The sequence below is a fragment of the Micromys minutus genome (assembly GCF_963924665.1).
Source record: "Micromys minutus genome assembly, chromosome: 7".
NCBI lineage: Eukaryota > Metazoa > Chordata > Mammalia > Rodentia > Muridae > Micromys > Micromys minutus.
This window is the reverse complement of record NC_137976.1, coordinates 73,182,080-73,207,809: the sequence shown is the minus strand read 5'-3', so window position 1 is coordinate 73,207,809 and position 25,730 is coordinate 73,182,080. Positions and strand designations below refer to the sequence as shown.

The following is a 25,730-nucleotide window of genomic DNA, read 5'->3' as shown; positions in this document are numbered from 1 at the left end:
AACCCAGGCTGGCCTTGTACTTCCTTTGTAGCTTGACTCTACTGTCTCCTCCCAAATATTGGGATTACAGGTGTGAACCTCGACAGGTAAATGGTTCAGTGAATAAGGGTGCTTTCTGCCAAGCCTGATGATTTAAATTCCATCCCTGGCACTGTCATGGTGGAAGTAGAGAATGAACTCCTTACAAGTTGTTCTCTGATCTCATGTGCTATGGCAATGCACATATTAAATAGATGTTTTTAAAATGTTTTGTGTGGGCTGGTATGTTCCCATATACGCCTGTAGAGGACAAAGGTCATTATCAAGTCTCTCACCAAACCTAGAGCTCAGTTTTAGCTTCACTGGCTGACCAGCAGGCCCTCAGGATCCTCCTGTTTCTACCCTGCCACACACTGGAATGCAGATGAGCACTACCACATCTGGCTTTTATATGGGTATCAGGGATCTGAATGATCCTCATGGTTAGAAAGCAAGCTCTTTGCAGACTAAGCCAGCTCTCCAGCCCAAAATTCACTATAACGTGTAATTCATCTAACATTGCTTTGAACTGAATTCCTGTGTTTCAGAAATCACCCCTGAGAAATTCCTGACACCACCTTGACAATGCTTTGGGACTTACTCAGGTCCTGAAAAGGCAGCCCAAGACAAGATTAGAGTCTATTAAGAGGAAGAGATGAAAGCCAGACAGTGGCGGCACACAACTTTAATCCCAGTACTTAGGAAGCAGAGGCAGGCAGATCTGAGTTCAAGACCAGCCTGCTATACAGAGTGAGTTCCAGGACAGCCAGGGCCACACAGAGAAACTCTGTCTTTAAAAACTGTAAAGAGAGGAAGAAGAGGAAAAAGAAGGAGGAGAAGGAAGAAGAAGAAAAGAGAAAGGAGAAGGGAGATGGAAGAGGAGGGAAAAGGAAGAGATGAGATAGTCTCTCTACCATGTGAGGACAAAGCAAGAAAGGGTCCTCCCCAGACTCAATCAGCTGACATTCCAGAACCAAGATTATGAGAAACAGGTGTTTGGTAGTTAAGCCACCTACTCTGTAATATTTGTTATAGCAACCAAAGTTTTCTAAGATAATAATTTTAATTCACATGTTTGAATTGCCAAACTATTATAAATTGATAAGTAAAATCTATGTTCAAACATGTTCTAGGTCTTTATCAAATTTAGCAAGTTGTTGTTTTTTTCTTCTTCTGTGTTTCCATTACTGTTAGTGGTGTGATGGGGCATACACTGAAGAACCAGAGATTAAACTCAGAGCTCTATTACTGAGCATCATCATCCTCAGCCCACCATTCTCCTTTTGTCTGAAGTAAGGTCTCACTGCGAAGCCCTGACTGGCCTGGAACTCACAGGTATTTGCCTGTCTCTGTCTCCCAGGTAAGAACCTCCAAATTTGGCTTTCAGCCTTCTTTTCACTGTTTTGTGGCAGGGTCTGACTAAGTTGCCCAGGCTGTATCTTAACTCATTAGTAGCCGGCAGATGTTGAATTGGTAATCTTCCTTGCCTCAGCCTCTTGAACAGCAGGGATGATAGGCCAACTATTACTGTTTTAAAGTCTATTAGAATTTTAAAGGCACAAGGAAAAACCCAAAATACTACTTTAATTTATCCAGTTATAGCTATGAAAAATGTACAAAGAATGACAAGGGTAACTAACTTCTATGGTTCGAATGAATGCCCTCCAAAAGGCTGTATAAAAAGATAAAAAGGCCTTGTGCTGTATAGTTTTATGTCAACAACACAAGGTAGAATTTTCAGAGAGGAAGCCATAACAGAAAAAAAATGCCTTCATAAAATCAGGCTGTAGGCAAGCCCATAGGGCATTTTCTTAATTAGTAACTGATGTGGGAGGACCCAGCTCTTTGTGCATGGGGTTGCCCCTGGGCTGGTTGTCCCGGCTTCTGTAAGTCAGGCTGAGATAACCATACAAGGCAAGCTAGTAAGCAACCCCTCCATAGCCTCTAAATCACTTCCTGTCTCCAGGTTCCTTCCCTGTTTGAATTCCTGTGCTCAGTGCTTTTGATGATGAACTGTTATATAGAACTGTGAGTGAATTAAACCCTGTCTTCCCCAATGTGCTTTTGTATACGGTATTTCATCACAGCAACAGTAACCCTAAAATAGGACTGATCCACAAAGGTCACTGGATATTGTAGACCTGCTTGGATCACTGGGAAACACAGTTAAGAGATAGTGAAGCCTATTATAGTTGCACGCACCCTCTTATTGTAGCACTAGGGAAACAGAGGCAGAGCATCATCACTCCAAGTTCAAAGCCAACCTGATCTATGTAGAGTTCTGGGCCAGCCAGGACTGCAAGATAAGAGAACCAATACTCTACCACCCACCCCCTCGCCTTTTGGTGCTTCAAGATAGGGTTTCTTGGTGTCAGCCTGGCTGTCCTGGAACTCACTCTACAGATCAGGCTGGCCTCAAACTCTGAGATCTACCTGCCACTGCCTCTTGAATGCTGGGATTAAAGGAGTGCACCACCCCTATCCTTCCTTCCTTCCCTCCCTCCCTCCCTTCCTTCCATAAGACCCTGTTTTTAAGCAACACTGTGTAGCTCTGGGTCCCTGCTCTCCGTCCTGTGTCCTGGACCACAATGTGACTACAGTTTCAGTGCTCCCTCTGCTATCATCTTCCCTCACATAGGACAAACCAGTGGGCATACCCCATATATTACATGATCTTGAACTTCAAACTTCTCAAAGTATTCAGTAAATAAATGTTTTCTTTTTATCAACTAGTTACTTTAGATATTTCATAGGAGTGATACAAAGCTAATACTCATTTATATGTATTCAAAGAAAGAAAATAAAAGAACCAGTGGAAACAAAGACGAAAATCAATTTGCTTCACAAGACTATTTCTTACAGTTTCAACATCAGAGTTCTAGGACATACCTGCTAAGCACTATGCCTTCAGATTTCAAAACTTTATATACCGCAAAATACTGTTTTCTTATATTCTGAGAACTTATAGATTTTAAATCTTGCAAACTATGAATAGAAAAAAGAAACAGACTCAGAATAATCTATTTTAGGGATTCCAGCCACTGTGATTCCCAGCAATCGGGAAATGAAGGCAGAATGGCCATGGATTTAAGGTCATCCTCAACTAGTGCTAGTTTGACCAAAAAAACAAAAACAGAAACATACAAGTGCTGAGGTGGAATCCATGGCCTTGTTCATGCTAGGGAAGCACTGAACACTGAGCTGCACCCCCAGCTTTGTAAGGTTTGAGATGACTAGGAAATAAATGAAGCTGTCAGATACCCGAGTCAGCTGGCAGTTATCTGTCACAGCAACCTTGTAAATTCCTGCTCCTTTGATCCCACCTGCCATGATCCAAGTTCAGCTCCCAGCTGTTAGTGCTCTGGAGATATCTGCTTTGCAGCTCTGAATATCTAAGGCAGGGCAGTCTGGCCTTAATCCCACAGCTAGAAGCAGAGCCCTGCAAGAAAGAAGCTTACAGGCTTGACTTGAGGGAAGCCAAATTCAGCCATGCTCACTGGAGACAATATTTAGTTAGAAAGGAAGTGAGTCATTTCCTTCTTTCTGAACGCTGCCATTCCAACCATCTGATTATTATGTATTATATGTAGGTTTAAGTCTCATCAGTTTACCAAAGGCGACTGCTTTCTAGGGCCAGAAGAACAGAAATGACCAAAAAATGCCTGCTTTCTTCTTGGTCAATATCACTGTGCTTGCTTGATTCATGTGGCAGGGTCAGAGCAAAATCCCTTATAACCAAAAACAGAGCTTGTGTACCAAGGTACACTGCATCAGCACCCAGACCAGAGCTGCTCCCTAAAACATCATCTTAGCTTGTGGTGGACACTGGGGATGGCAGCAGTTCCCATACACACCAAGGTATTATGAAGAGGCCCCTTAAAATCCATTGGTAGCTGGAGACTTAAACTAATGTCTCTTGTTCTGCCTGTCCAAAGAAATGTTATCTCTGGGATCACAGCTAGAAGCAACCTGCAAATTAAAGCAGCCCACAAACCCCACTCAAGAAAAATTGCCTCCTCCCAGAGTATCTATTGATCTACAGAGTATCATCCAACTACAGGCCCAAGGGAAATTTAGTGAAGACTCAATGATGCTTACTGGTCCTTCCCACTCCTCTGTATTCAGATGTGGGCTCCAGCAGGCAGCATCTGGAAGACATCCTGGCTGGCAATTTGGAGAAAAAGAGCAGAGGAGACCAGCACGAACACTGAAAAAAAGATACTGAAGAGGCAGACCGAAGACGCAGGAGCAGCTGCCCCAGCCCCTTACTGAGTAATAATGCATGCTCCCTGAGCACAGGCAACCAGTGACCTTCTGCAGACAGCAAGGATAGGTGGCTGTGCTTCAGGGTGACTGAGTTTCTGGACAGGAGGGTCAGGGGGCAAGAAAGCAATTCTGATGCCCTTTTCCTTATTTCACTGTGGTCCACTTTGTCTGGATTCATCTGGACTTCATTACATGACACAGGTATACCCCAGAAAAGCTGAAACACTCATATAAAAGGCAGATGCAGGAACCAGGTCTGTAGTGATGTGCCCTTGATAACATGTCCCCTGAACAGCCCGCATAACCCACAACTCCTGTACCATGGAGTTGTCTAACGATAAAGGCAATGATGATAAGTGCCCTTTCGTACCTCCAGCATCGGGACTCAGCTCGGAATCCTTGGACATTATTGTCCCCTCCAATTAAGTACACGAAGTTGTTGAGCACTGCAATGCCCTGGTTGGACATTCGGGGCGCCAGAGAGGCTGTGAAGTGTTTCCACTCTCCCAGAAGGGGATTCAGGTACTTGGCCTGGTCACTGAGGATTGTAGATGGTGTGGAGTGAATGCCCCCAAAGCCCACAACACACTGGAAGTCTGAGCGAAGCTCTGTCTGTGGGCCTTGAAGGCTAGGCTGAAGGCTCTCGTTCCGGTGGTACATAAGGGCACTGGCCACTGTGTCCCTCAGTGGGCTAGGCCCAAGCTTGTCATGCAGCCGCTGGAGGACCTCAGCTTCCATCAAGGGAAAACGCACAGTCTCTAGGAGCTTGGGGGGTTCATTCAGTGAGATCTGGTCAGCTTGCACCTGCTCCATGGAGTAATGGTAGAGCAGAGCCCCTTCATATACTTCAGTCTCACAGGAAACCTCCAGGCGATTGCTGCTGAGGAGAGAGTAGACCTTCTCCAAGGGAAGCTGGCGGTATTTGTCAGTTCTTGAGAAGGCCACAAAGTTTTTGAGGATGTAGGTATCTAGCTGTTGGGTCAGACGATTCAAGTCAAAGAGGTCTGCCAGTCGGTAGACATCAAGGATGTTCTCCTCATCTACCCATGACATGAGGAAATCACAGCAGAAGTGGATAATTTCTGGTATCTGTAAAAAGAAGGATACCCACTCAAGCCTGAGCTGGAGGAGTGCATCTGAGTATGAAAGACAGGATGACAGCAGAAGCAAGCCATACAGAGCTGGCTGTCCCTGGAGCTGGCCTTCTAGGGCTGGGGAAAGCAAAGTGAAATCATTCCTCAAGGATCCTCAACCTTTTCGGATAGAAAATAACTTCCTGCAGGCTTAGTTTAAAGCCTGCTGTGGTAACACAGGGCATGTTCTTAACCCTTCAAAGCCTCCATCCCCATTACAACCAAGGGTGAAGTAGGAGGAACAGACCATTCAGCAGACAGGGTTTCTGATATCTATCACCTGCTTCTAGAGCAACAGTCTGAGTGCAAAGGAAGCAGGATATGTCACAGACTGTCTGGAAGGACCCTGTGGCCACTCCCTGTCCCTGGCACTCTCTAGAAGAGCCAAGGTGCTGTGACCAATAGTATACCTGGCTCTTCTACCAAAATCCTCCAAACAACCACATCAGCTGGAACTGCAGAGCAGGCCCTGCCATTGCTACTTAGTAATGCGCTGTTAGCAAGGCATCTCCAGACATTCACCAGCAGTAATGCCAAGACCCAGGATCAGATTTCTTGAAAAGCGGAGAAACCCACTCTATTCCAGTGGGTACAAGATTCCCAGGTGGCAGCATTATCTGTCTCTAGCTGCATAGCACTGGAGGGAGGGAAGGCAGGACATAGAGGCACTGAGAAAGGAGGAAGCCGAGAATCAGGCAACAGAGCCCCGAAGGCTATTCAGCAGGGGACCTCAGACTTGACAGGCAAAGCTGGACAAAACAAAGACAAAAGGAAAACTTCCTGCATAGCAAACTAAGTACAGCTAAAGTCTTTTATTTTGAAATAAACTTATACTAAGTAGCCCAGGCTAGCCTCAAACTCACAGTAGCTTGTCTCAGCCTCCCAAGTGTTGGGATTAAACACACATACCACTACATCTAATATATTTTTAGAAAAACATGATTCGAGTCTCATCAAAAATAAAAATACAGGTGGTGGTTCTCTTTTTAGGTTCTACTTCAGAGGGTAAAACTGTCTATAGACTATATACATATACATTTTTGTTTGAGATAAAGTCTTGCTATGTAGAGTCCCAGCTGTCCTCAATCTCACTGTACACATCAGCCTAGCCCCAGACTAACTATGTAGATGATTTCTCCTGCCTCCAACTCTAGAGTGCTTGAATTACAAGTGTGTATTACCACACCAGGTTTTGTTGTTGTTTTTGATTTTTTGAGACAGGGTCTTACTATGCAGCTCTATCTGTCCTAGAACTTACTCTGCAGACCAGGCTGACCTTGAACTCATAGATCTCACCTGTCTCTGCCTCCCAAGTGCTAGGATTAAAGATGTATTTATTCCTCCACACCAACCTTTACCACATCCGTTTATACAGGATAGTATAACTATTTGTGTAGCACTTAATTGATATGGTATTACAACAATCTGGAGATGACCTAAGGCATACAAGGAGCATGTAGGTACGTTACACACCAACTGAAACTTCACTTTACGGAAGGCCTACAGACCTTTGGACTCTGGTAGCACCAGAACCAGTTCTCTGAGGGAAACGCAAGCTAACAATCTGATTCAACTAATATCACCAACAAATTAACAACTTATATATGCAGAGAAATTCTGCTAATATTTGAAGTCTATTAACATTCTTTAAAAAAAAAAAAAAAGACAGCCCATCCCCTTGCACCAAGGAATCCCAAACAGACACAGCTGAGGCTCATCCAGCATAGGATCCCCAACCAGACAGACTCAGAATGGAATACACTTTCCTAGAGCAAGCCAATAAGGCTCGGCTTCAGATCCACATCTCTAAGGGCACCGTGAAGGTCTGCTGCAGGATGTACAAACCGCCAGCTGCAATGGCCAAACTTGATTTGCTGATTCCACCAAGTTCTATCAAGTAAAACTTGATACACAGCAATGTTACACATGTTCTGATTATTGCAGAAATGCCCTCCTTTACCTTCCCTTCCTTCCTGATCTGCCTATCATCACAAATGATGGTAGGGAGCCATTCTCCCTCACCATGCTGATTTGATATTAGCTTAGCCAATGCGACCCCGCCTCACCTTCCCACTCACAGGCCTTCTGTGGGACTGAGCACTGTGTCCTCCCCCTAAAGAAGCGGTTGAGGCCCTCTCTCTAACCTCTTTGCTGAATCCAGGGAGGGAGATTGGGGTTTCTCCATTAGCCACTCTGCCCTTTCAGCTCTTGAGTAGCTGAGACTATGCACTAGGCAGCTTATTGGAGCCACCTCCCCTGCCTGGCTCTTTAGCTAGAGGGAACTACCACAGTTATTCTTCCTCCCTGCCTTTCCCACTCCTTACAGCTGCTTTCCTTAAAAGTTACTTTTTATTTAAGGAAACAAAGTGAAAGAAACCTGTAACTACATATTTTATATATTTTAAACAAATTTTAAAGATTTTATTTGTATGAGTGTTTGCAAGAGAACCTAGGTTCAGTTCCCAGGAACCACATGGGTTCACAACCATCCCTAACTCCAACTCTAGGGGATCTACCTGATGCCTTTTCCTGATATCTTTAGGTATAAGGCACACACGTAGTACAGTCAAAACATTCATACACATAAAATAAACCTAAACTAACTAGTTCTTACAGAGGACCTAGGCTTGGTTTCACCACCCTCATGGAAACTAACATTTGTAATACCAGTTCCAGAATAATTTTCATCTTGTCTCTGCCAGAACCAGGCATGCATACAAGCAAAGCATAAAACATACAGAAAACAAAAATAAAGTAGAGAGTAAAGAGACCATGCCTGTGTGTATGGTACCAGACACTCAGGTGGCTGAGGCCAGATTGTGATTTAAGGCCTGTATGTGGGTAATACAGTAAGACTGTTATAAAAATAAAACAAGAGAAAAGAGTGGACAAACACCGCTGGTGGGCAGGAAAAGCTTGTGTGTACTGCAGGGCACGGGACTTTCAAAGTCACTAGACATCACAGAACATAGGCCATCACAAACACAAACCTCGGGTTGGACAACTTGGGATTTTTTTCCCCACAGAGAAACAAGACAGAGAGGAAGGATGCATTAAAGGAAAGAACAATCTGGAAGTGTTGGTTCAAGCCTGTGATCCCAGCACCACTCACGTCACCCACATCTCCAGTTCCATTAGGTCCCATGCCCACTTCTGACATGGCACACATGCAGGCAAAATGCTCATACACATAAAATAAATCATTTTTTATGAGCACAGTACAATTTAAGTAGCTTTCAAGTAGGGAGAAGAGGAGGGCAGGCCAGGGAATTTGGAGGCACTCTGCTTCGGTTCCCAGGGTGTTCTCCGTGTTCCTGCCCTCTTGACCTACCTCACACCAGCAGTCGTCACAGGTATCTGGGGAAGCCCCCCAAGGTCTGAGTCTTCTTGATCAACAAGGCAACTCTCACCTGAAGCTGGCATGCAGCAACCAGGGTCTCCTGCACATTGCTCAGGCTGAGCTCTAATTCCGCAGTGTATATGAAGTGCAGGATTTGGCACATGGCATTGTAAGACACACCGTGGATCAAGACCTCCTCCTGCTCCATTTCCTTCAACCCCCCAGCAAACATTCCTCTGTAAGGCAAAGAGACAAGGCACTGAGGGTTATTCAGTCAAGACTTGAATGTGCGCCACAAAAAGCATTCAGAAGGAACCAAGAATCGTGGTGGGGCTGGCTGGATAACAGTCTGCATGTGAGAACACTGATTGCTCTGTGCTCTGAATAAACAGTCTGAAAGCGGAGTGAATCTATGGAAGGAGCCTGACCAAGCTGGGCACCCCTCCTGGAAATCACTTGGCTCCCTTTCCACGGTCCCAGGAACCCCGTATGTATTTTCTGGGAATAGGCCAGTACCTAGTTTGCCTTTGCATCATCTACTGGTACTGTTCTCAGGTCAGACAGCAATAATTAAAGTTTGGAAAGAATGTGCTGATGGCAAATGAGTAATAAATGAGAATCACTGCATTTCATATATTTAATGAGTGTTTACCACATGTTGACTATCAAAGCAAAAGAGAAAGACAGGGAAAAAAAAGGAGATATAAGAAGGGGGGAAAAGCCCCCATAGGAGATCTAGTTTGCCTTTCTTGCTGACAGTCAAAAAGTTTCAATATAACTGGTATGGCAAAATTGTCTACAGAGATATTATATGCTTTCCTAAAGATATCTCAAACAAAGATATTAAAGACAACAAACAAGTCACACTAAAGGTACACCTTTAGTCCCAGCACTTAGAGGCTCAGGCAGAATAAGTGTAAGGCCAGACTGATCTGTATAATGAGTTCCAGGACAGACATGGATATACAGAAGAAGCCTGTCTCAAAAACAAATCAAACAAAACAAAACACCAATAATAGGGCTGGAGAGAAGGTGCCGTGGTTAAGAGCACTGGCTGCTCTTTCAGAGGTCCTGAGTTCAATTCCCAACAACTGCATAGTGGCTCACAATCATCTACAGTGTAACTTGATACCCTCTTCTGGCTTGTAGGTGTACATGCAGGTATGAGAGCACTTGTACATTAAAAACAAACAATAAATGAATTATGCACACTTAAGGCCAGATTATTCGAAACCTTGAGTTTAACTAGATAAGGGTCTACTGACATACTGATTCTAGGAGTACCTGGAGGACATTTGCTGGGCAGATAAAGAAACAAAACAGTTGGGAGTCCTGCCATGTCCTATGACAGTTACTATCACCATCATTATATTATTTTGTGTTGCTAGAGTAGGACACCAGCTCTCATACACCACCAGCCCTAAGATGGAAGACTAAATATCTCAACCAGCAACTTTGAGAACTACTTTGACCTTTCACCTATATTTTAACAATGTAACAAATATAGCTATAGACAGAAAGATTTAAGACCTGATAATATTACTCTGCTACAATGTGTTTCCAACTAGAAATGGTGAAAACAGAAGTGTTTGAGGTTGTCTGGGTGTGGGTGGTGATGCACACTTTTAATCCCAGCACCTGGGAGAAGAGTCAGACAGTTCCGAATTCGAGACCAGCCTAGTCTACAGATGGAGTTCCAAGTCAGCCAGGGCTACAAAGAGAAACCCTGTCTTGGAAAAACAAACAAAACAAAACTTAAAACTGAGAAGTTGAGATAGCAATGATTGTTTTTTAAAGGTATCTTTTGCACAGTAGTGGTGGTGGAGGAGTCAGGGCAATTGCTGAGTTTGAAGCCAGCCTGGTCTACAGAGTGAGTTTCTCAACATCCAGACAAAGAACCCTGTCTCAAAAGAAAGACTACCCAAAAAAAAAAAAAAAAAAAAACTGCAGGGTGCAAAGTCTGAAATATTTATTGTCTTGTGTACCTTGTGTTATTATAATCATGTGACAGTAAAGTCTGTGAGGTTTTTGGTTTTGGTTTTTTGAAAGATCTGAGCCAAGTATGACAATGCATGCCTTCAATGCCAGTACTTGGGAGGCAGCCTGCACTACATTCAACTTCTAGGTTGGTCAAGTGACTCAGTGAAACCCAGTCCCCCAAAACTAATTAATTAATTAAAATCTATAAAAAGTTGTGGTGAAATCTCTCTAGTAATTGACTTCTAGCCTAAGGCTGGCTTGTACGTCCAAACCCTCAGATCACCCCAGTGGCGGGAGGTCTCTGCATTTTACTTTGCTTTTATTTCAGACACATCTGTGTAAGCTTAGCTTTTTTCTTTTTCTTTCTTTAATTTTTTTTATTAGATACTCTCTGTATTTACATTTGAAATGTCATCTTCTTCGCCCACCCCGCTCCCATTTCCCCAGCTTCTTTCAAGTTCTACTTTTAATATGGGTTCTTAAATGCTTTAACCTCCCTTCTAGCCCATCACCCACCAGTACAGGAAAAGAAAGATTATCAGGGGGAGCTGAAGAGATGGCTCAGCAGTTAAGAGCACTGACTGCTCTTCCAGAGGTCCTGAGTTCAATTTCCAGTAACCACATAGTGGCTCACAACCATCTGTAGTGGGATCCAAAGACCTCTTCTGGTGCGACTGAGAACAGCTACAGTGTGCTCATATAAATTAAAACAAATCAATCTTTAAAAAAGAAAAAAAGAAAAAGAAAAGTTATTATGGAAGTGGACCTGTTCACAAATTGTTCTTTGGAAAAAATCCAGTGTGCTTTGTCAGGAAATCAGTTCAGTTCACACAAGTACTTCACGAATATACCAGCAGTCCAGTTCAGTAGTGTGGGGATAGCAAACATGAATCGGCAGCAGTAGCATGACCTAGCAGGAACAGCTAGGCTGCCAAATTGGAAAGAGTCAGCAGGAGCAATAGAGACACCAGAAGAAGTTCTCTTCTGTGTCTCTTGTCGAACTGAAGTCAGCAAAGCCGAGCTGTAAAGCTAGCTATGCAAGCCAGCCTCCATCACTGTCTGTGGTGCCTATTTATACACCCTCCAAATATCAGGCGTCCTGCGTGAGTCTTGCCTCAGCACGAGTCTGTCTTAGCCGACATCACTGCCAATTGGCCCGAGTCTGAGGAAGCCAACACAATGCCCGCCACTAGGAGTCTTGGCAAATGGAGCTCAGCTATGCAATGTAAGGTGAACCAATACACGCATGCAGCTAGCAAAAAATCCTTCACTTCTTTCACGATTGCTTTTGCAAAACATTTCACCTGTGTCTGCTTTACGTTTGCCCCAGCCAAAAAAAAAAAAAAAAAAAAAAAACCATCTGACAAAATTGACTTTCCAAAGAAACCATAAATTTCCACTGGGAAATCCTTACTTATTATTGTCTAGTAAAATGGTTTTCAACCTTCCTAATGTTACATGTGACCCTTTAATACAGTTTCTCATGTTGTAGTGACCCACAACCATAAAATTATTTTCATTGCTGTGATTCTGCTACTATTTTGAATCATAATGTAATGTCTGATATGCAGGGTAGTTTTCGTGACCCCTATAAAAGGGTCTTGTTTAACCCCAAGAGGGGTCAGGACCCACAGGTTGAGAATGGAAACCAACCCTTCAGGAGAGAGAGGAGGTTTTTTTTGCAATATTCTCCAAGGCACCTCTCCCAGCTTTTAGAAGCAGTAAACAAGAGCTTCCCAAGGAGATTCTGACTGATTGGCCTTTAAGAGAGGACACCACTGGGCTACTGGAGCAGCCTGAAAAGGTGTTCCAAGGCCAGGACTGCAGCTTTGGGAGCAGTCACCCATGCTGGGGTGGGCGTTTCAGTAATGCAGCAGTGTCTGAGTCGCCCTCACTACTTGTAAATCTGCCATCAGTCATCCAGCCAACTCCAATTTAAGTCCATTTAGGTTTGGTTCACACAACAGATAAGGCTCCACTCCCATATCACGCTGGATCTGACAGGTTTAATTTCCACAAATGTGAATGCCGAGTCCAAAAGTTAACATACAGTCACAACAGAATAGTCCCATCCACCTGATCTATTACCCTCATACTGGAATCAGGAGCCTTGCCCCCATACCATCTATAAGTATACTAAGAGCTAGTAAGTAACTTACTCTAACTCTACAATTGAAGATGTTAGTCTCATAGCCTACCTGAGCTAATTAACTTTGAGAAAACGTAGTTGTCTAGATGATTTTCAAATGGTGATAGCTGTGTACAGCTTACATTTGAAAGAAAAGTTTATTTTTAAGTAACAAAAAGAGTGATATGTAGGTTGATGTCAAGGCGATACATGGATTGGACAGTAGAGAGTGGGGCGGGGACAAAGTTTTTATATGGCAGGAAAGAGAATCAACATGGAGCTGGCAAAAGTGGATTTAAACCCAGGTAGTCTTAATTGGCAATAGGTAGATATGATTATTTCTAAGGGTTTCTATGGGTCAATTTGTTTTATCTAGGTAGGCAGTTTACATCTTTGTCAAATGGTTGTAAGCTTATTGTGTGGATGTATTGTGGATTGAGAATTTAACATATAAATCTAATTGCTAAATTACAAGTTTCTGGAACCTTGATTTTACCAGGCTGTGGAAGACAGTGTGGAAAAGCAATGGCTGAGAGGCAGCTGGAGCATGCAGATATGGCTCTGTTGCCCTACAGAGTGAGAACTCACAGACCCACGGAACAGGATGTGTGTGTGTGTGTGTGTGTGTGTGTGTGTGTGTGTGTGTGTGTGTGTGTGCTAGGTGTGGTAACTACACGCCTAGGGGACCACATGGAAAGTGTGGCTAAAAGAGAGACAGCTGGGAGAGGTCAGCTTTCAGACCATGTGGCAGAGTAACAGCAGGGTGTGCACGTGCCATGTGGCCCTAATGGTGCCAGCACTAGGCAGGATAAAAGGTTACTTTTTTATTATTTACTGCAATACTCTACCTCCAGGAGAAGAAATGCTTTTATAAATGGAATTTAAAAAATCTTATCACATTATTAAAATCTATTCCAATAATCTTTCTGAACCTAGAAGTATACTAGTTTTCTACTATAAATTCTTATCTGTTAGAAGAGATTTGTCCTTTCAGGGTTGAGTTAAACTTTGACCCAGCCTTTAATAAAAATATGAACATACAGAAACTTGGCAGATATTTTTTTGTTTTGTTGGTGGGTCTTTGTTTTGTTTTAGTCAAGATCTCTTTATGTATTTCTGGCTATGCTGGAATAACTCTGTAGACCATGCTGTTCCTGAAGTCACAGAAATCTGCCTGACTCTGCCCCATGAGTGCTAGGTTTAAAGGCAAGCACCAACATGCTTGGCTGTGAAACTTGTGGTGTTTTTTGTTTTGTTTTTGTTAACTTAAAGTATGTAGTCCAGGTGAATGCTGGGACTGCAGGTTGTGAAATACCATTTCTAGCTGTCTAATTTAAATGTAATAAAATGTATCTATTTCAATTCTTGTCACTGTACTTTGTGTCAAACTTATAATGACTTTTCCTTCTGAGTTTATATTAGAAATGCTTCTCTGGATTTTCCTCTACTTTGCTATTTAATGTTTAAAATCTCAGATTTGAGGGCTAGAGAAATGGTGTAGTGGGTAATGTGCTTGCTACATTAACCGGGCTGGGCTTCAGTACACCTGTCATCTGAATGATACAAAACAGAGTCAGAAGAACCCCTGGGGCTCACTGGTCAGGAAGTCTGACCTGTGAGTTTTAGGTTCAGTAAGAGACTATTTCAAAAACAGAAGTAAGATAACAATGGAAAAAAATTACCTTGGGCCTCTACATGTGGTAAATACGTACACACGTATACCCTACAGCAGACTGGTGGTATGGCCTCTAACAGAGCACCTGTCTAGCATGTGCCAAGACTGCTGGGTTTGATTCTTAGCACTGTAACATAAAACTATTCATCACTTGGCATTGATGATTATCGGTAGATAGCAAGGGTTTAACACTGTTCTTCCAGTAGCAGTGGTGATATCTGTTGCCCCTCTATATCAACTTCATATGATTGACCATATCATTTCTGTCACATGCAGAGTTCCTGTATATTTATGTTTCTAAACCTCCTGGCTTTTTCTATATTTCCTTCTCTTTCACCAACAGAAACTTTCAAATCCTGCACATTCACATTACAGCCAATATAGGATAGGGCTAATCTCATTCCATTACTGTTGTCAACAATTTCTCAACCATTGCTTGCTTTTCCTTTTCAAGTTTATAATTAGTTTGTGCAATCTACTCCCAAATCATCTGTCATGGACACTAGGGTGTGTCTCAGTGTGTCCCATAGTATACCCTTTTGCCCACACATCTTCCAATAAAGCCTCTGGAAATATAGTAAACATTCAGATTAATACAGAGAGGACTTTGCAAGGAACACAACAGCATTCTTTATGTCCAGCTCTGCTTGGGTTCTCTTTAGAGGCCTGGCAAGCTTCCAACATCCTAAGAATAGGCACAAGTTAAATTTATTTCTAGATACTCCACATTTAGCCAGCCTTTTCCCATCTGTCTTTGCATCTTGTACTCTGGACTTTCCAGGGCTCCTGCTATACAGACCTCCCATGTGGACTTCTCTGCCCAGACCTCCAAGGTGCTGGTAAGAGCAGAACTGGCAGCACGCTGAGCACTGCCCCTGAGCAGTGTGGACATGGCTCACACACACCCATGACCCCCGCTCTCCAAAAACACAAGCTGGAGAAATGCTGCCAACTTTAGGCTAACCTAGTCCACCAGGGAAAGTCTAGTCAGGTCAACTAAGACTACATAAAAAGACCCTTTGTCCAAAAACAAACAAACAAACAAACAAACAAATATTAAACTTAAAACCCACACCTTTAATTCTAGCATTCAGATAAAAGCAAGAGAATTTCTGTGAGTCTCAGACTAGCCAAAGAAAATAGTGAAATCCAAGTGTGTTAGTTTAAATAGGTTTGGCCCCTATAGATTCATGTGTCTGAATGCTTTGTCACAGGGAGTGCCACTATTAGGAGGTGTGGCCTTATGGGAAGAAGTAGGTCACTGTGGGGCAAGCTTTGAGGACTCCTATGCTCAAGCTATTCCCAGTGTGGCACACAGTTTTCTTTCTGCTGTCTTTGGATTAAGATGTAGAAATCTAGGCTCTTTCACCAGCACCAACCTGCCTATACTCTGCTGTTTCCTGCCGTGACTAAACCTCTGAAACTGTAAGCCAGCCCCAATTAAATGGTTTTCCTTTATAAGAGTTGTGGTTGTGATGTCTCTTCACAGCAATAAAAACCAAACTAAGACATCAAGTCTAAAAAAAATAAACCAAACAAAACCAACAGATGTGATAATTCACATCTGTAATCCCAGCACAAGTTTGAGAACCTGAACTACACAGTAAATGTGAAGCTATTAGAACTAAACACCTAACAATCCTATCACACACATAACAAAACCTAAATAAATAAATAAATAAATCCAGATATAGTAATGCATGCCTGAATTTCCAGAATTGAGGTCATGGAGGCACAATTAAGGAGTTCAAGGCCAGCCTGGGCTACATGAGATCCTATCCCCCAGAGGAAAAGAGAAAGGATCCTCCAAATGATCCTCGGATGAACCCAAAATAAGTATCATGAGAGAAGGCTGAGAGATTCTGAAGGCTACAAAGATTCTATCAGATGAAATCATACAGTTCAGCTTAAACTTTCTCTCTCCACCCCCTTTTTGGAAACAGTCTCCAGTAACTCAGGTTGGCCTAGAACCTAACATGTAATTGAAAATGGCCTGACCCTCCTGTTTCCACTAACCACACAACTACCAGCATGTCCAGTTTACATGATACTAAGGATCAAACTCGGGGCTTCATGCATGCTAGGCAAATACTCCACCAAATTACATCCCTAGCCCAGCTAAATTTTCTTAGGCTGAAAATAGTCTTATAGATGGTAGGCATACTGGAACATTTAAAGATAAAAATATTGGGATCAAGTCAGGTGTAGGTAGCATATACTTTTAGACTCAGCACTCATCAGGGAGATCTCTGTGAGCCGAAGGCTATCCTGGTCTATATAGCAAGTTCCAGGACAGCCAGAACTACATAGTAAAACCCTGTCTCCAAAAGAACAAAAAAAGTCTTGATGTCTGGCAGTTCCTAAAGAAATTTTAAGCAATGTTCATAAATGATAGACCCAGGCTGATAGCAAAGCACTTGTCTTTCAGCTGCTATATACAAACAACATATTTCAAAAATTAAAAATCATAAGAAAAAATCCCCAAGGTATATATCTTTTTTGTTTGTTTTTACTTTTAGCAAAATCCAACAATTAAAAAAAAATATCTGGGGGGCTGGAGAGATGGCTCAGCAGTTAAGAGCACTGACTGCTCATCCAGAAGTTATGAGTTTAATTCCCAGCAACCACATGGTCGCTCCTAACAATTTGTGATGGGATTTGATGCCCTCTTCTGGTGTGTCTGAAGAAAACTACTCATACACATTAAACAAAGAAACAAACAAATCTTTTTTTAAAATGTGTTTTATGAAGCATCTCCCTCTATTGCCCAGACTGGCCTCAAACTCATCATCCTCCTGCCTCTACCTTCTGAGTGCTGGTATTACAGACAGGTACCACCATATTAGGATCAGAACATTTAATTTTTTACTTACATACTTACCACTTTCTTGCAACTCAATTTACAGCAAAATATACATTTCGAAGAAGGAACTAGGGTTATAATTCAGTGATGTCATGTTGGCCTGGCATGCATGAAGCTCTGGGTTCGTTTTCTAATATAGCAAAAAGCAAACAATTTAACTTAAAAACTTAAAAGGGCCTGGTGGTGACAGCACATATCTTAAATCCCAGCGCTTGGGAAACAGAGGCAAAGATCATTTGTGTTCAAGGCTAGCCTGGTCTACAGAGCAAGTTCCAAGGACAGCCAGTGATACACAGGAAAACACGGGGCGGGGGGGGGGGGGATCCCAGCACTCAGGAGGTTGAGGAAAGTGGGTCGTTCTGAATTCAAGGAGTTAATCTGGGGTTCAAGAAATGGCTCATACGTCAAGAGTAATTGCTGCCCTTCCAGGGGACCTGGGTTTGATTTCCCAGCACCCACATGGCAACACACAACTGCCCCTAACTCCAGTTCCAGGGGATTCAGTGCTTTCTTCTGGCCTCTTCAGGCACCACCAGGCATATATGTAGTTCACAGGCTTACATGGAGCCAAAACATCCATGTGCATAAAGTAAAAATTCATAAAACAAAAAAGAAGACTTGGATCTGCAATGGAGTAAATCCACACCCTAGCTGGAGGTGTTACTCTCCTTTGAGCCTCTTTTCCCATACCATGTAGAGGAGGCAGTTCAAAGCTATGCAGTGAATGGGGAAGTAAAATACTTGAAGTCAGGTATATTGGCAGAAGGCTGGTACGTGCATATAATCTCAGCCCTCAGAGTGTAGAAGCAGTTAGATCTTAAATTTTGAAGCCATCCTGGGCAACCTAACAAGACTGGGGTCTTGTTAAAAATCAAAAATCAAACATCATAGCACTTAGGAAGGTGAGGCCCTAAATTCAAGGCCAATCTGGATTACACAGTAAATTCTAAATCAGAAAGGTTACAGTGAGACCATGTCTCATAGTTGATTAAATGCTTGCTACATAAGATGAAGACCTTAGGTAGGCGATCATGTAAAAAGCCAGTCATGGTGGCATGTGCCAGTAATCCAGTGTTGGGGAGGCAGAAACAGGATTCCTGGGGCTGAATCAGGGAGCCCCAGGCTCAGCAAGAGACTGTCAAAACTACAGTGCAAAAGAATCAAGGAAGGTATCTAATGTCAGTCAGTCAGTCTTTCACACACACTCACACACATACACACAGAGCAACAGGGGGGAAAAGCCATAGCTATTAAATATCTGTGTGGTTAATTTTTTTTAATGGTTGTTAATTTTAGCTTTTGACTTTTCAGTTTTAATTTTTTTTGAGACATGGACTTACTTTAATTCTAGTTGTCCTTCCTGGAACTCACTAAGTAAACGAGGCTAGCCTTGGACTCAGAGATCTCCCTGCTTCTTTCTGCCTCCACCATGCTCAGCCCATGCTGGCTAATTTTAGGTGTCAATGTGACTAGATTAAGGATACCTAGAGCAGCACCTTTTTCCAGCAGAGACTGGCATCAAAGTCAGTGGACTAAATGGGGAAGACTCCATCTCATCTCCTGACTCTGGACATGAGAACTCAGGCTCTCTGGCCCTTGGACCAGACTCCATAAGGTTCTAAAGCCTTGAGCCTTACACTGAGAATTACATAGTCAGCCTTCCTGGTTCAATCACTCAGATTTGCTCTGAGTCACACTATTAGAATCCCAAGATCTTCAGCTATTAGACTATATGCCATGTGATTTATCAGTCTCCTCAAGGATGAGTCAGTTTTCCTGCTCTTCTCCCATATACCTACTTTGTGTTTATTCTGTCTCTCTAGAGAATGCTGACTAATACAAGTTAGAAACTATGATAGAAGTGAGTGACAAATTCCAGCTCTACTGTGTGAGACAGACAGACCAACCCCACTTCTTCCCCATGTGCTAAGTCCTGACATGTGGTCATACAAGAAGCCAGGAAAAACACTGAAAGGATTACAGTCTATTAGACAGGCCAAAGGCTAACAACTGGAGATGGAAGGGCGTTGTGAGTGACTTTCTTCCAAGCACTCCCCATCTTGGGGTATTCGGCTGAACCTCATGGTAAAAAGATTATTGCAGGTGGACTTGTTGACTGCTTACATCCCCATGAAGGGTTGGGAAGGATCATGAGATTCCTACTTGAATACCCAACACTGCCTTATTTGCACATGGTCCCGTATTAGCACATGGTTCCAGGATTATTAATTAGGCTGAGGAAGACTAGGGAAAGGGGGCTCTATCTAGGCAGCTCTAAGGAAGTCCTCATCTCTGCTAGGTAAAGGCTTTTCAGTTACTGAATGATGGGGGAGGAGTACCCACATCCCTGTATGTATATCAGAGGAGTGAATGTGGCTTGTGCAAGCTTCTTAGATGGCATTATAACTAGGTGAGGGGTAAAGTGTTATAACATCTTGAAAGCAGGTATATATATATATTAGACACTGAAAACAAGGTAGCAAAATGTTGGCGATTGCTGTTTTCATTACACACTATCCTTTGAACATTCGTGGGTTTTAAATCCACAATAAAAAATTTCACCAAATATTGCATTTGCAGTTGAATACTCATTTATAAAACACATCGTTGTAAAGCAAGCCAGTCATGATCCAGTTTTGAAAAATGAGAACATGCACAACAAAGGGACAAACTGAAAGATAAAACTCTTAAGATCTCTTCTGTGCTAGGCTAGTTGACAGAGCCTCCACAGGAGACTGTGGGAAAGCAAGAAAAGACCCAGCCATCTTCAGTGCCAGCACCCAGACTTCATAAAGCCTGGACTATCTGTTATTACCTCTATAGAAACAGTTACAGGGGTTGGAGAGATGGCTCAGCGAGAACAAACAAGCAAATTGACTGCTCTTCAGAGGTCCTGAGTTCAATTCCCAGCAACCACATGGTGGCTCACAACCATCTGTAATGGGATCTGATGCCCTCTTCTGGTGTCTAAAGACAGTGACAGTGTACTCATATACATGAAATAAATAAATCTTTTTTAAAAAAGTTATAGGGAAGGCCCTTTTCTTCTTGGTGATTTAGACAGCACTTGGAAGACAGAGGCAGGCACTCTTTGTTCTATGCCAGCATGGTCTAAAGTGAGTTTCAGGACAGCCAGAAATCTTGTCTTGAAAAAACAAAAGTAACTATAGGTAGCTTACCTGAAGTAATCACATGATGCAGCCAGCAGAATTCGATGGGCCTCAATGTGCCTCCCCTCTACCACCAGGACAACATCAAAGAGGATCCCACTGTCTCTCAAAGCAAGCAGGCCCCGAAGCAGGGCCTGGGAGTGCTGTGTGCTTCGATAGGTATTGTTGACACAGTGTGAGTTGGAGGGCTGTGTGGGCAGCCTGCACAGCTGGGCAAAGTCCTGCTCCTCAGCCATCCTGACAGCCACAGCAGCCCTCACTACTGCAGTCAGCTGCAAGACAGAGGGAGCAAGGTGTGAGCAGGTGGGTGGGAGGCACAGTGCCATACAAGCTAACAGTACTGCACCTGTGGTACCTGCTACAATTGACTTCCCTGTGGTCCCAAAGCCACTATTCCGTGTTTCCTGCCAGCCCTGGTCCCACTCGGCCTTCTGTCTTATAACCTGGTCTCTTTATACTACTGTACCACCTTCAGCATTACAGTAAGACAGACGTGTTCTGACGTTGCCATGATGACTCACGAATGTTATCACAACTACCTGGAAGGCTGAGACTGCAGGACCACAAATTCAGCAGTAGCCCAGCAACTTAAGAGACCCTGTCTCAAAATAGAATTTAAAAAAGAATAGGGGTGTGGTTCAGTATAGCACTTGTCCAGCACATCTAAGGTCTAACACTTGATCGCCAGCATTGGGTGAAGCAAAGAGTTTGGAAGACTTGAGACAAGACAGAAAGACGGGAAATTAAGAGGCTATGGAAATGCTGGGTGTAGTAGAGCACACTTTTAATCCCGGCACTCATGAGGCAAGTGGATCTCTATGAACTGGAGTCCAGCCTGATCTACAAAGGGAGTTCTAGAATAGCCAGGGCTGTCATACAGAGAAACCCTGCCTTGAAAAACAAACAAGTAAGTAAATCTCCCCGCCAGCCCACCCCAACCCCGCACTCGCACGTGTGTTTGTGTGTGTGTAGGAAGTGGGTGGCTGGAGGGATAAATCAGTGTTTACATGCATGTACTGCTCTTTTACAGAACCAGAATTCTATTCTCACAGAACACAGTTCTGTTTAATTCCCATCACTTATGTTGAGAATCTCATAGCTTCTTGTAATTCTAGCTCTAGAGGGATGTGATACCTGTAGTTGGGTACATGCACTCACACCACACATACACACACACACACACAGATATAAACATGCACACATACAATTAATACATATTTTTTTTAAAAATTCAAGACCATACTTGTCTACAGTGGGAGTTTGAGGCAAACCTAAGCTATAGGAGACCCTATGTCCAAGAACAAACAAGCAAAAACTAATCACCTTCTAATAACTTGACCATCATACTCAAAAACTGCAAAAAAAAAAACAAATTGTTTTTAAAAGGAGCCATAAAAACGTAACTAAGAAAACAAACCTACTACAAATGTGCCTTTGCTTACACTACGAATAAACCATGAATAGGTGTACAGTCAGCTACTACAGGTCAGGAAACAACCATCCTGGAAGTAAGATATGGCCTGTGGCTAACCATATGTTCTTTTAGCACAGGCCAGCCATTTAGAAGACCATGGACCCTCTTTACCTCATGCTACCCTACTCATGCATAGGAGTTCCCTACCATAAAGACATTTGCCCTACAAATCTGGCAACTTGAATCCAATGCCTGAAACCCACATAAATGGAAGGAAAGACTGAACTCCACAAAATTGTCTTCTGAGCTCCCCTCATACACTGTGCTGTAGACATGCACACATAAAGTAACAATAAATAAGTAAAATTTAAAGATTTATTTTTACTTATGTGCAATATGTGTGTGTGTGAGCCCTCAGAGGCAAGAAGAAAGTATCAGATCCTCTGGAATGCAGAGGCTTACTAATGTGAGCCATTAACCAAGGTGCTGGGAACAAAACCCAAGCCCACTCTCTCCAAGAGCAGTAAGCAAGCACTCTTAAACTACTAAACCATTTCACCAGCCCCCAATATGTATATTTTAAAATGAAAAATAGATGTTGAGGGAAATCTAGTCTAAAAGCCTTTTTACTACTGAAGGAGCACATTTCTCCCTACCCCCCTCTCCTCCTCTTCTGAACCTATGTGTTCTCAAGCCTCCCCTGCCTCCCATGACATGTGCTTCCTTCTCTTCTGTCTGTCTCCTGGATGTAGAGCCTCTATTAGCTTACCCACACCTTCCTTCTACCTGAACCAGATGCCTTCTCACAAGGCTCTAGAGATGGTTAGAGCTGTATGCCTTGGCAACTGTTTCTGGGTTATCTCTCCAGCCTAGAACTCTGCCTTATAACAATTCCTCCTCTCCTGACCTCTTCTGTTCCTTCAATCCACCTATTCCCCAGGACATGCATTCTCAATGCCATCTCCAGCCAGAATACCTTCTAACTGGTTTGGTTTTGTCAGATGCATACTACATTTCTGCCTGAAACCTCCTAGTCTCGGTGATCTCTTTTCCTTCTTAAGCCTATGTTCTGTAAGATCCTTTGGTCTTGATTCTTCTATATCTTGCATAGCCATTCCCTTATTTTTCCCCTATGGCCACAGTTTGGAATCAGAGTATAAGAATGTTGTTCCAAAGGAATTCCCTAACTCTCACCTCATTATACCCAGTTTCCTCTGAATAGGGACCAAAAATACCCCTGTAATGGTACTATGGTTACTTACCAAGTGTTATCTCCCTGCTTCATATTTGGGGCTCCCTGTGACTTGGCTCAAAACCTTTCCTCCTTCTCTTGCCTGCTTCATTACCAGTTCTTAGACCCATAGGCACATCTGTAGTCCTCTGAACAGAACCATATTCGTTTCTCATAGTCCTAATCTGGCCATGATCTAGCTGATCACTACCTAGTGCCGTCATACAATGTCAGAAAAACGTGCTCTGGCAGTGAACCTGTCTTCTCTAACAGTTAGTTTGTCTCCCAAGCATCTTAAGGTTAGTTTCTATGGCAACATCTGCTAACCAGACTCTGGTTGCTACCTCCAAACCTCAATGTCCTGGAAGGCTTCCCCATCTGTGGATGACTAATTGTCCTAACAGACACTGACCCCTCCCCCACCAGGCACATGCTGGGGTGGTCCCCATAGTTGTCAACTGAGCAGCCTGTCTGACCTCTTGGAAGGGGATGGATAACATCTACTTTCTAAACAGCCACCACAAAAACAAGTACAGTAAAACAGGAGGGCTACTTCTTTGGACAGGCAGAACACATTTACTAGGCTCAAGAAGAGAAATTCAGTACACCCAAGAGTGCAACAGCATCTAGGATCTCTGGTATAGCCAGACACAGTGGTAACAGATCTGTAACTCCAGCACTCAGGAGTGCCAATACAAAAAGATCACAAAGGGGGCTGGAGAGATGGCTCAGTAGTTAAGAGCACTCACTGCTCATCCAGTGGTCCTGAGTTCAAATCCCAGCAACCACATGGTTGCTCATAATCATCTGGTTCCGATGTCCTCTTTTGGTGTGTCTGAAGACAGCAACTGTACTCACATAATAAAAAAAAAAATCACAGAGTTGGAAGCAAGCCTGGAATATGTCATAAATAAAATAAGGATGAGGTGGGGTTAGAGAAAAGGCTCGCACTTAACAAAACTATTCGTGCAGAGAACTGGAGTTTGGTTCCCAGCACATCGGGTCCAGACGCCCTCTGCTGGTCTCCAGAACACCTTCACTCCTTCACCCAGGCACACAAACAGACACTTGTTTTTCTGAGAGTTTCTCTGTACAGCAGTCTTGGAATGTCCTGGAACTCTCTTTGTTGATCAGGCTGGCCTCGAACTCACAGATTCGCCTGCCTCTGCCTCCAAAGTGCTGGGGTTAAAAGCTGGCTTCACTCTTTTTTTTTTTTTTTTTTTTTTTTTTTTAACGACAGAACATTAAGGAGACTCTGGTGACTGCAGATCTACAATATTCCTCTCCGCTTTCCATTCGCTTCTGCTTCTAACTTCATGCCCCTCTCACACATATAAACCCATTTTATTTAAGGGCCCCTTGTCAAGGTATCTGGTTTTCCTACCATTGTTGGATACTACAAACAGCTTCGCACTGAAACATATTTTAGAGGAATCTTCAACGAATCATTTACTGGAAAGACACTCTCAATCTTCTATAGGGGCTCCTATTCAGTATCTGTCCTCAGCGCACCCGTATTACAACGCAAGATGTGCAACAAAAGGAAAAAAACAGCAGCTTGGAAAGAGCAGAAGAGGGAGTGGGTCCCCATTTTCACGGGGGTGGGAGGGAGTCTCCAAGAGATGCTGACGTGCTCTGTGGCTTGTTCCCCAGAGCACTGAATAGGAGCATCTCAGAGATCAGGCCTTACCCTAGGAAGCAGCTGCGGGCAGAAGGTGGCCCCGTCGGCCCGGACAGGTCCGTTCGTTCGGCCTGTACAGAATCTAAACTAGTACAACCCGGAGATTTTTGCACTGACAGGGCGAGCTCTCCGGCTTCTCTCAACAACCGCAGCCGCGGCTGAAGAACCTGAGGTCAGGCCGGGAGCGGCGGCCAGGCCCGCCCTGCCGCCTGTTGCAATCCCGGCTCGCATAGCCTCGAGGGACCCGGACAGGCCGGAGGCCACACTCGGACCCACGGCTAGCGACAGAGCCTGATCGACCGGGCTGCGAGGGCCACGGTCCGCCTCAGCCACGCGCAGGCCTCGGCGGGCCCGCGCCACAGCGCCAGGCCCGCGCCGAACGCCCGGGGGTCGCCTGGCCGAGCCCCCGCCACGTCAGGCAGTCGCCCGCGCCCGCCCCAGGCGCCTGTGGTACTTGGCCCGTAACCCCGCGCCCGCCGCCATCCCCGCTCCCTCTCCCATCCCCGCGTGCAGCGCAAGCTCGGCGACGAAGGCCTGCCGGGCCCACACGGTACATGCCTCGCAGCTGACCTGGTGCTGCCGCAAGCTGTGGCCGCTCTCGCAGCAGGCGGGAGGCGGGAGGCTGAGGTGAGGGCGGAGCCTTGCTGTCACGTGGGCTTCTGCGCAGGCGCAAGTGGACTATGGGGGGGCGCTGCGGGACAGGGCGGGGCGAGGCCGAAGAGCGGGACCTGGGCAATTCTGCCTTAGGATCGCTCGCTGGTCCGGAAGCGCCACACTTGAAGTGCCTTTTGGAGGTGCAAATCTATGCCCTCCTTTCCCTTTCTCCTTGCC

The 25,730-nt window shown here is 44.0% G+C and overlaps 1 protein-coding gene across 2 annotated transcripts in view; it reads right to left on the bottom strand.

Annotated features, from left to right (window-relative positions):
• The window catches only part of KLHL22 (kelch like family member 22), a 38,022-nt gene extending 12,514 nt beyond the window's left edge, over window positions 1–25,508 (bottom strand). Inside the window, exons 1-4 of one of the 2 annotated variants that reach the window (XM_080919143.1) lie at window positions 25,470–25,508; window positions 20,583–20,845; window positions 8,828–8,993; window positions 4,655–5,373 (exon numbers count right to left, since the gene is read on the bottom strand). In XM_080919143.1, the coding sequence (XP_080775269.1) occupies window positions 4,655–5,373; window positions 8,828–8,993; window positions 20,583–20,809 (1,112 nt within the window). In that variant the 5' untranslated portion in view covers window positions 20,810–20,845; window positions 25,470–25,508. Of the gene's footprint in view, window positions 1–4,654; window positions 5,374–8,827; window positions 8,994–20,582; window positions 20,846–24,908; window positions 25,026–25,469 lie in introns of those variants that run through there. The other variant, XM_080919144.1, reaches the window with a different exon arrangement.
• Between the last annotated feature and the right edge of the window lie 222 nt (window positions 25,509–25,730).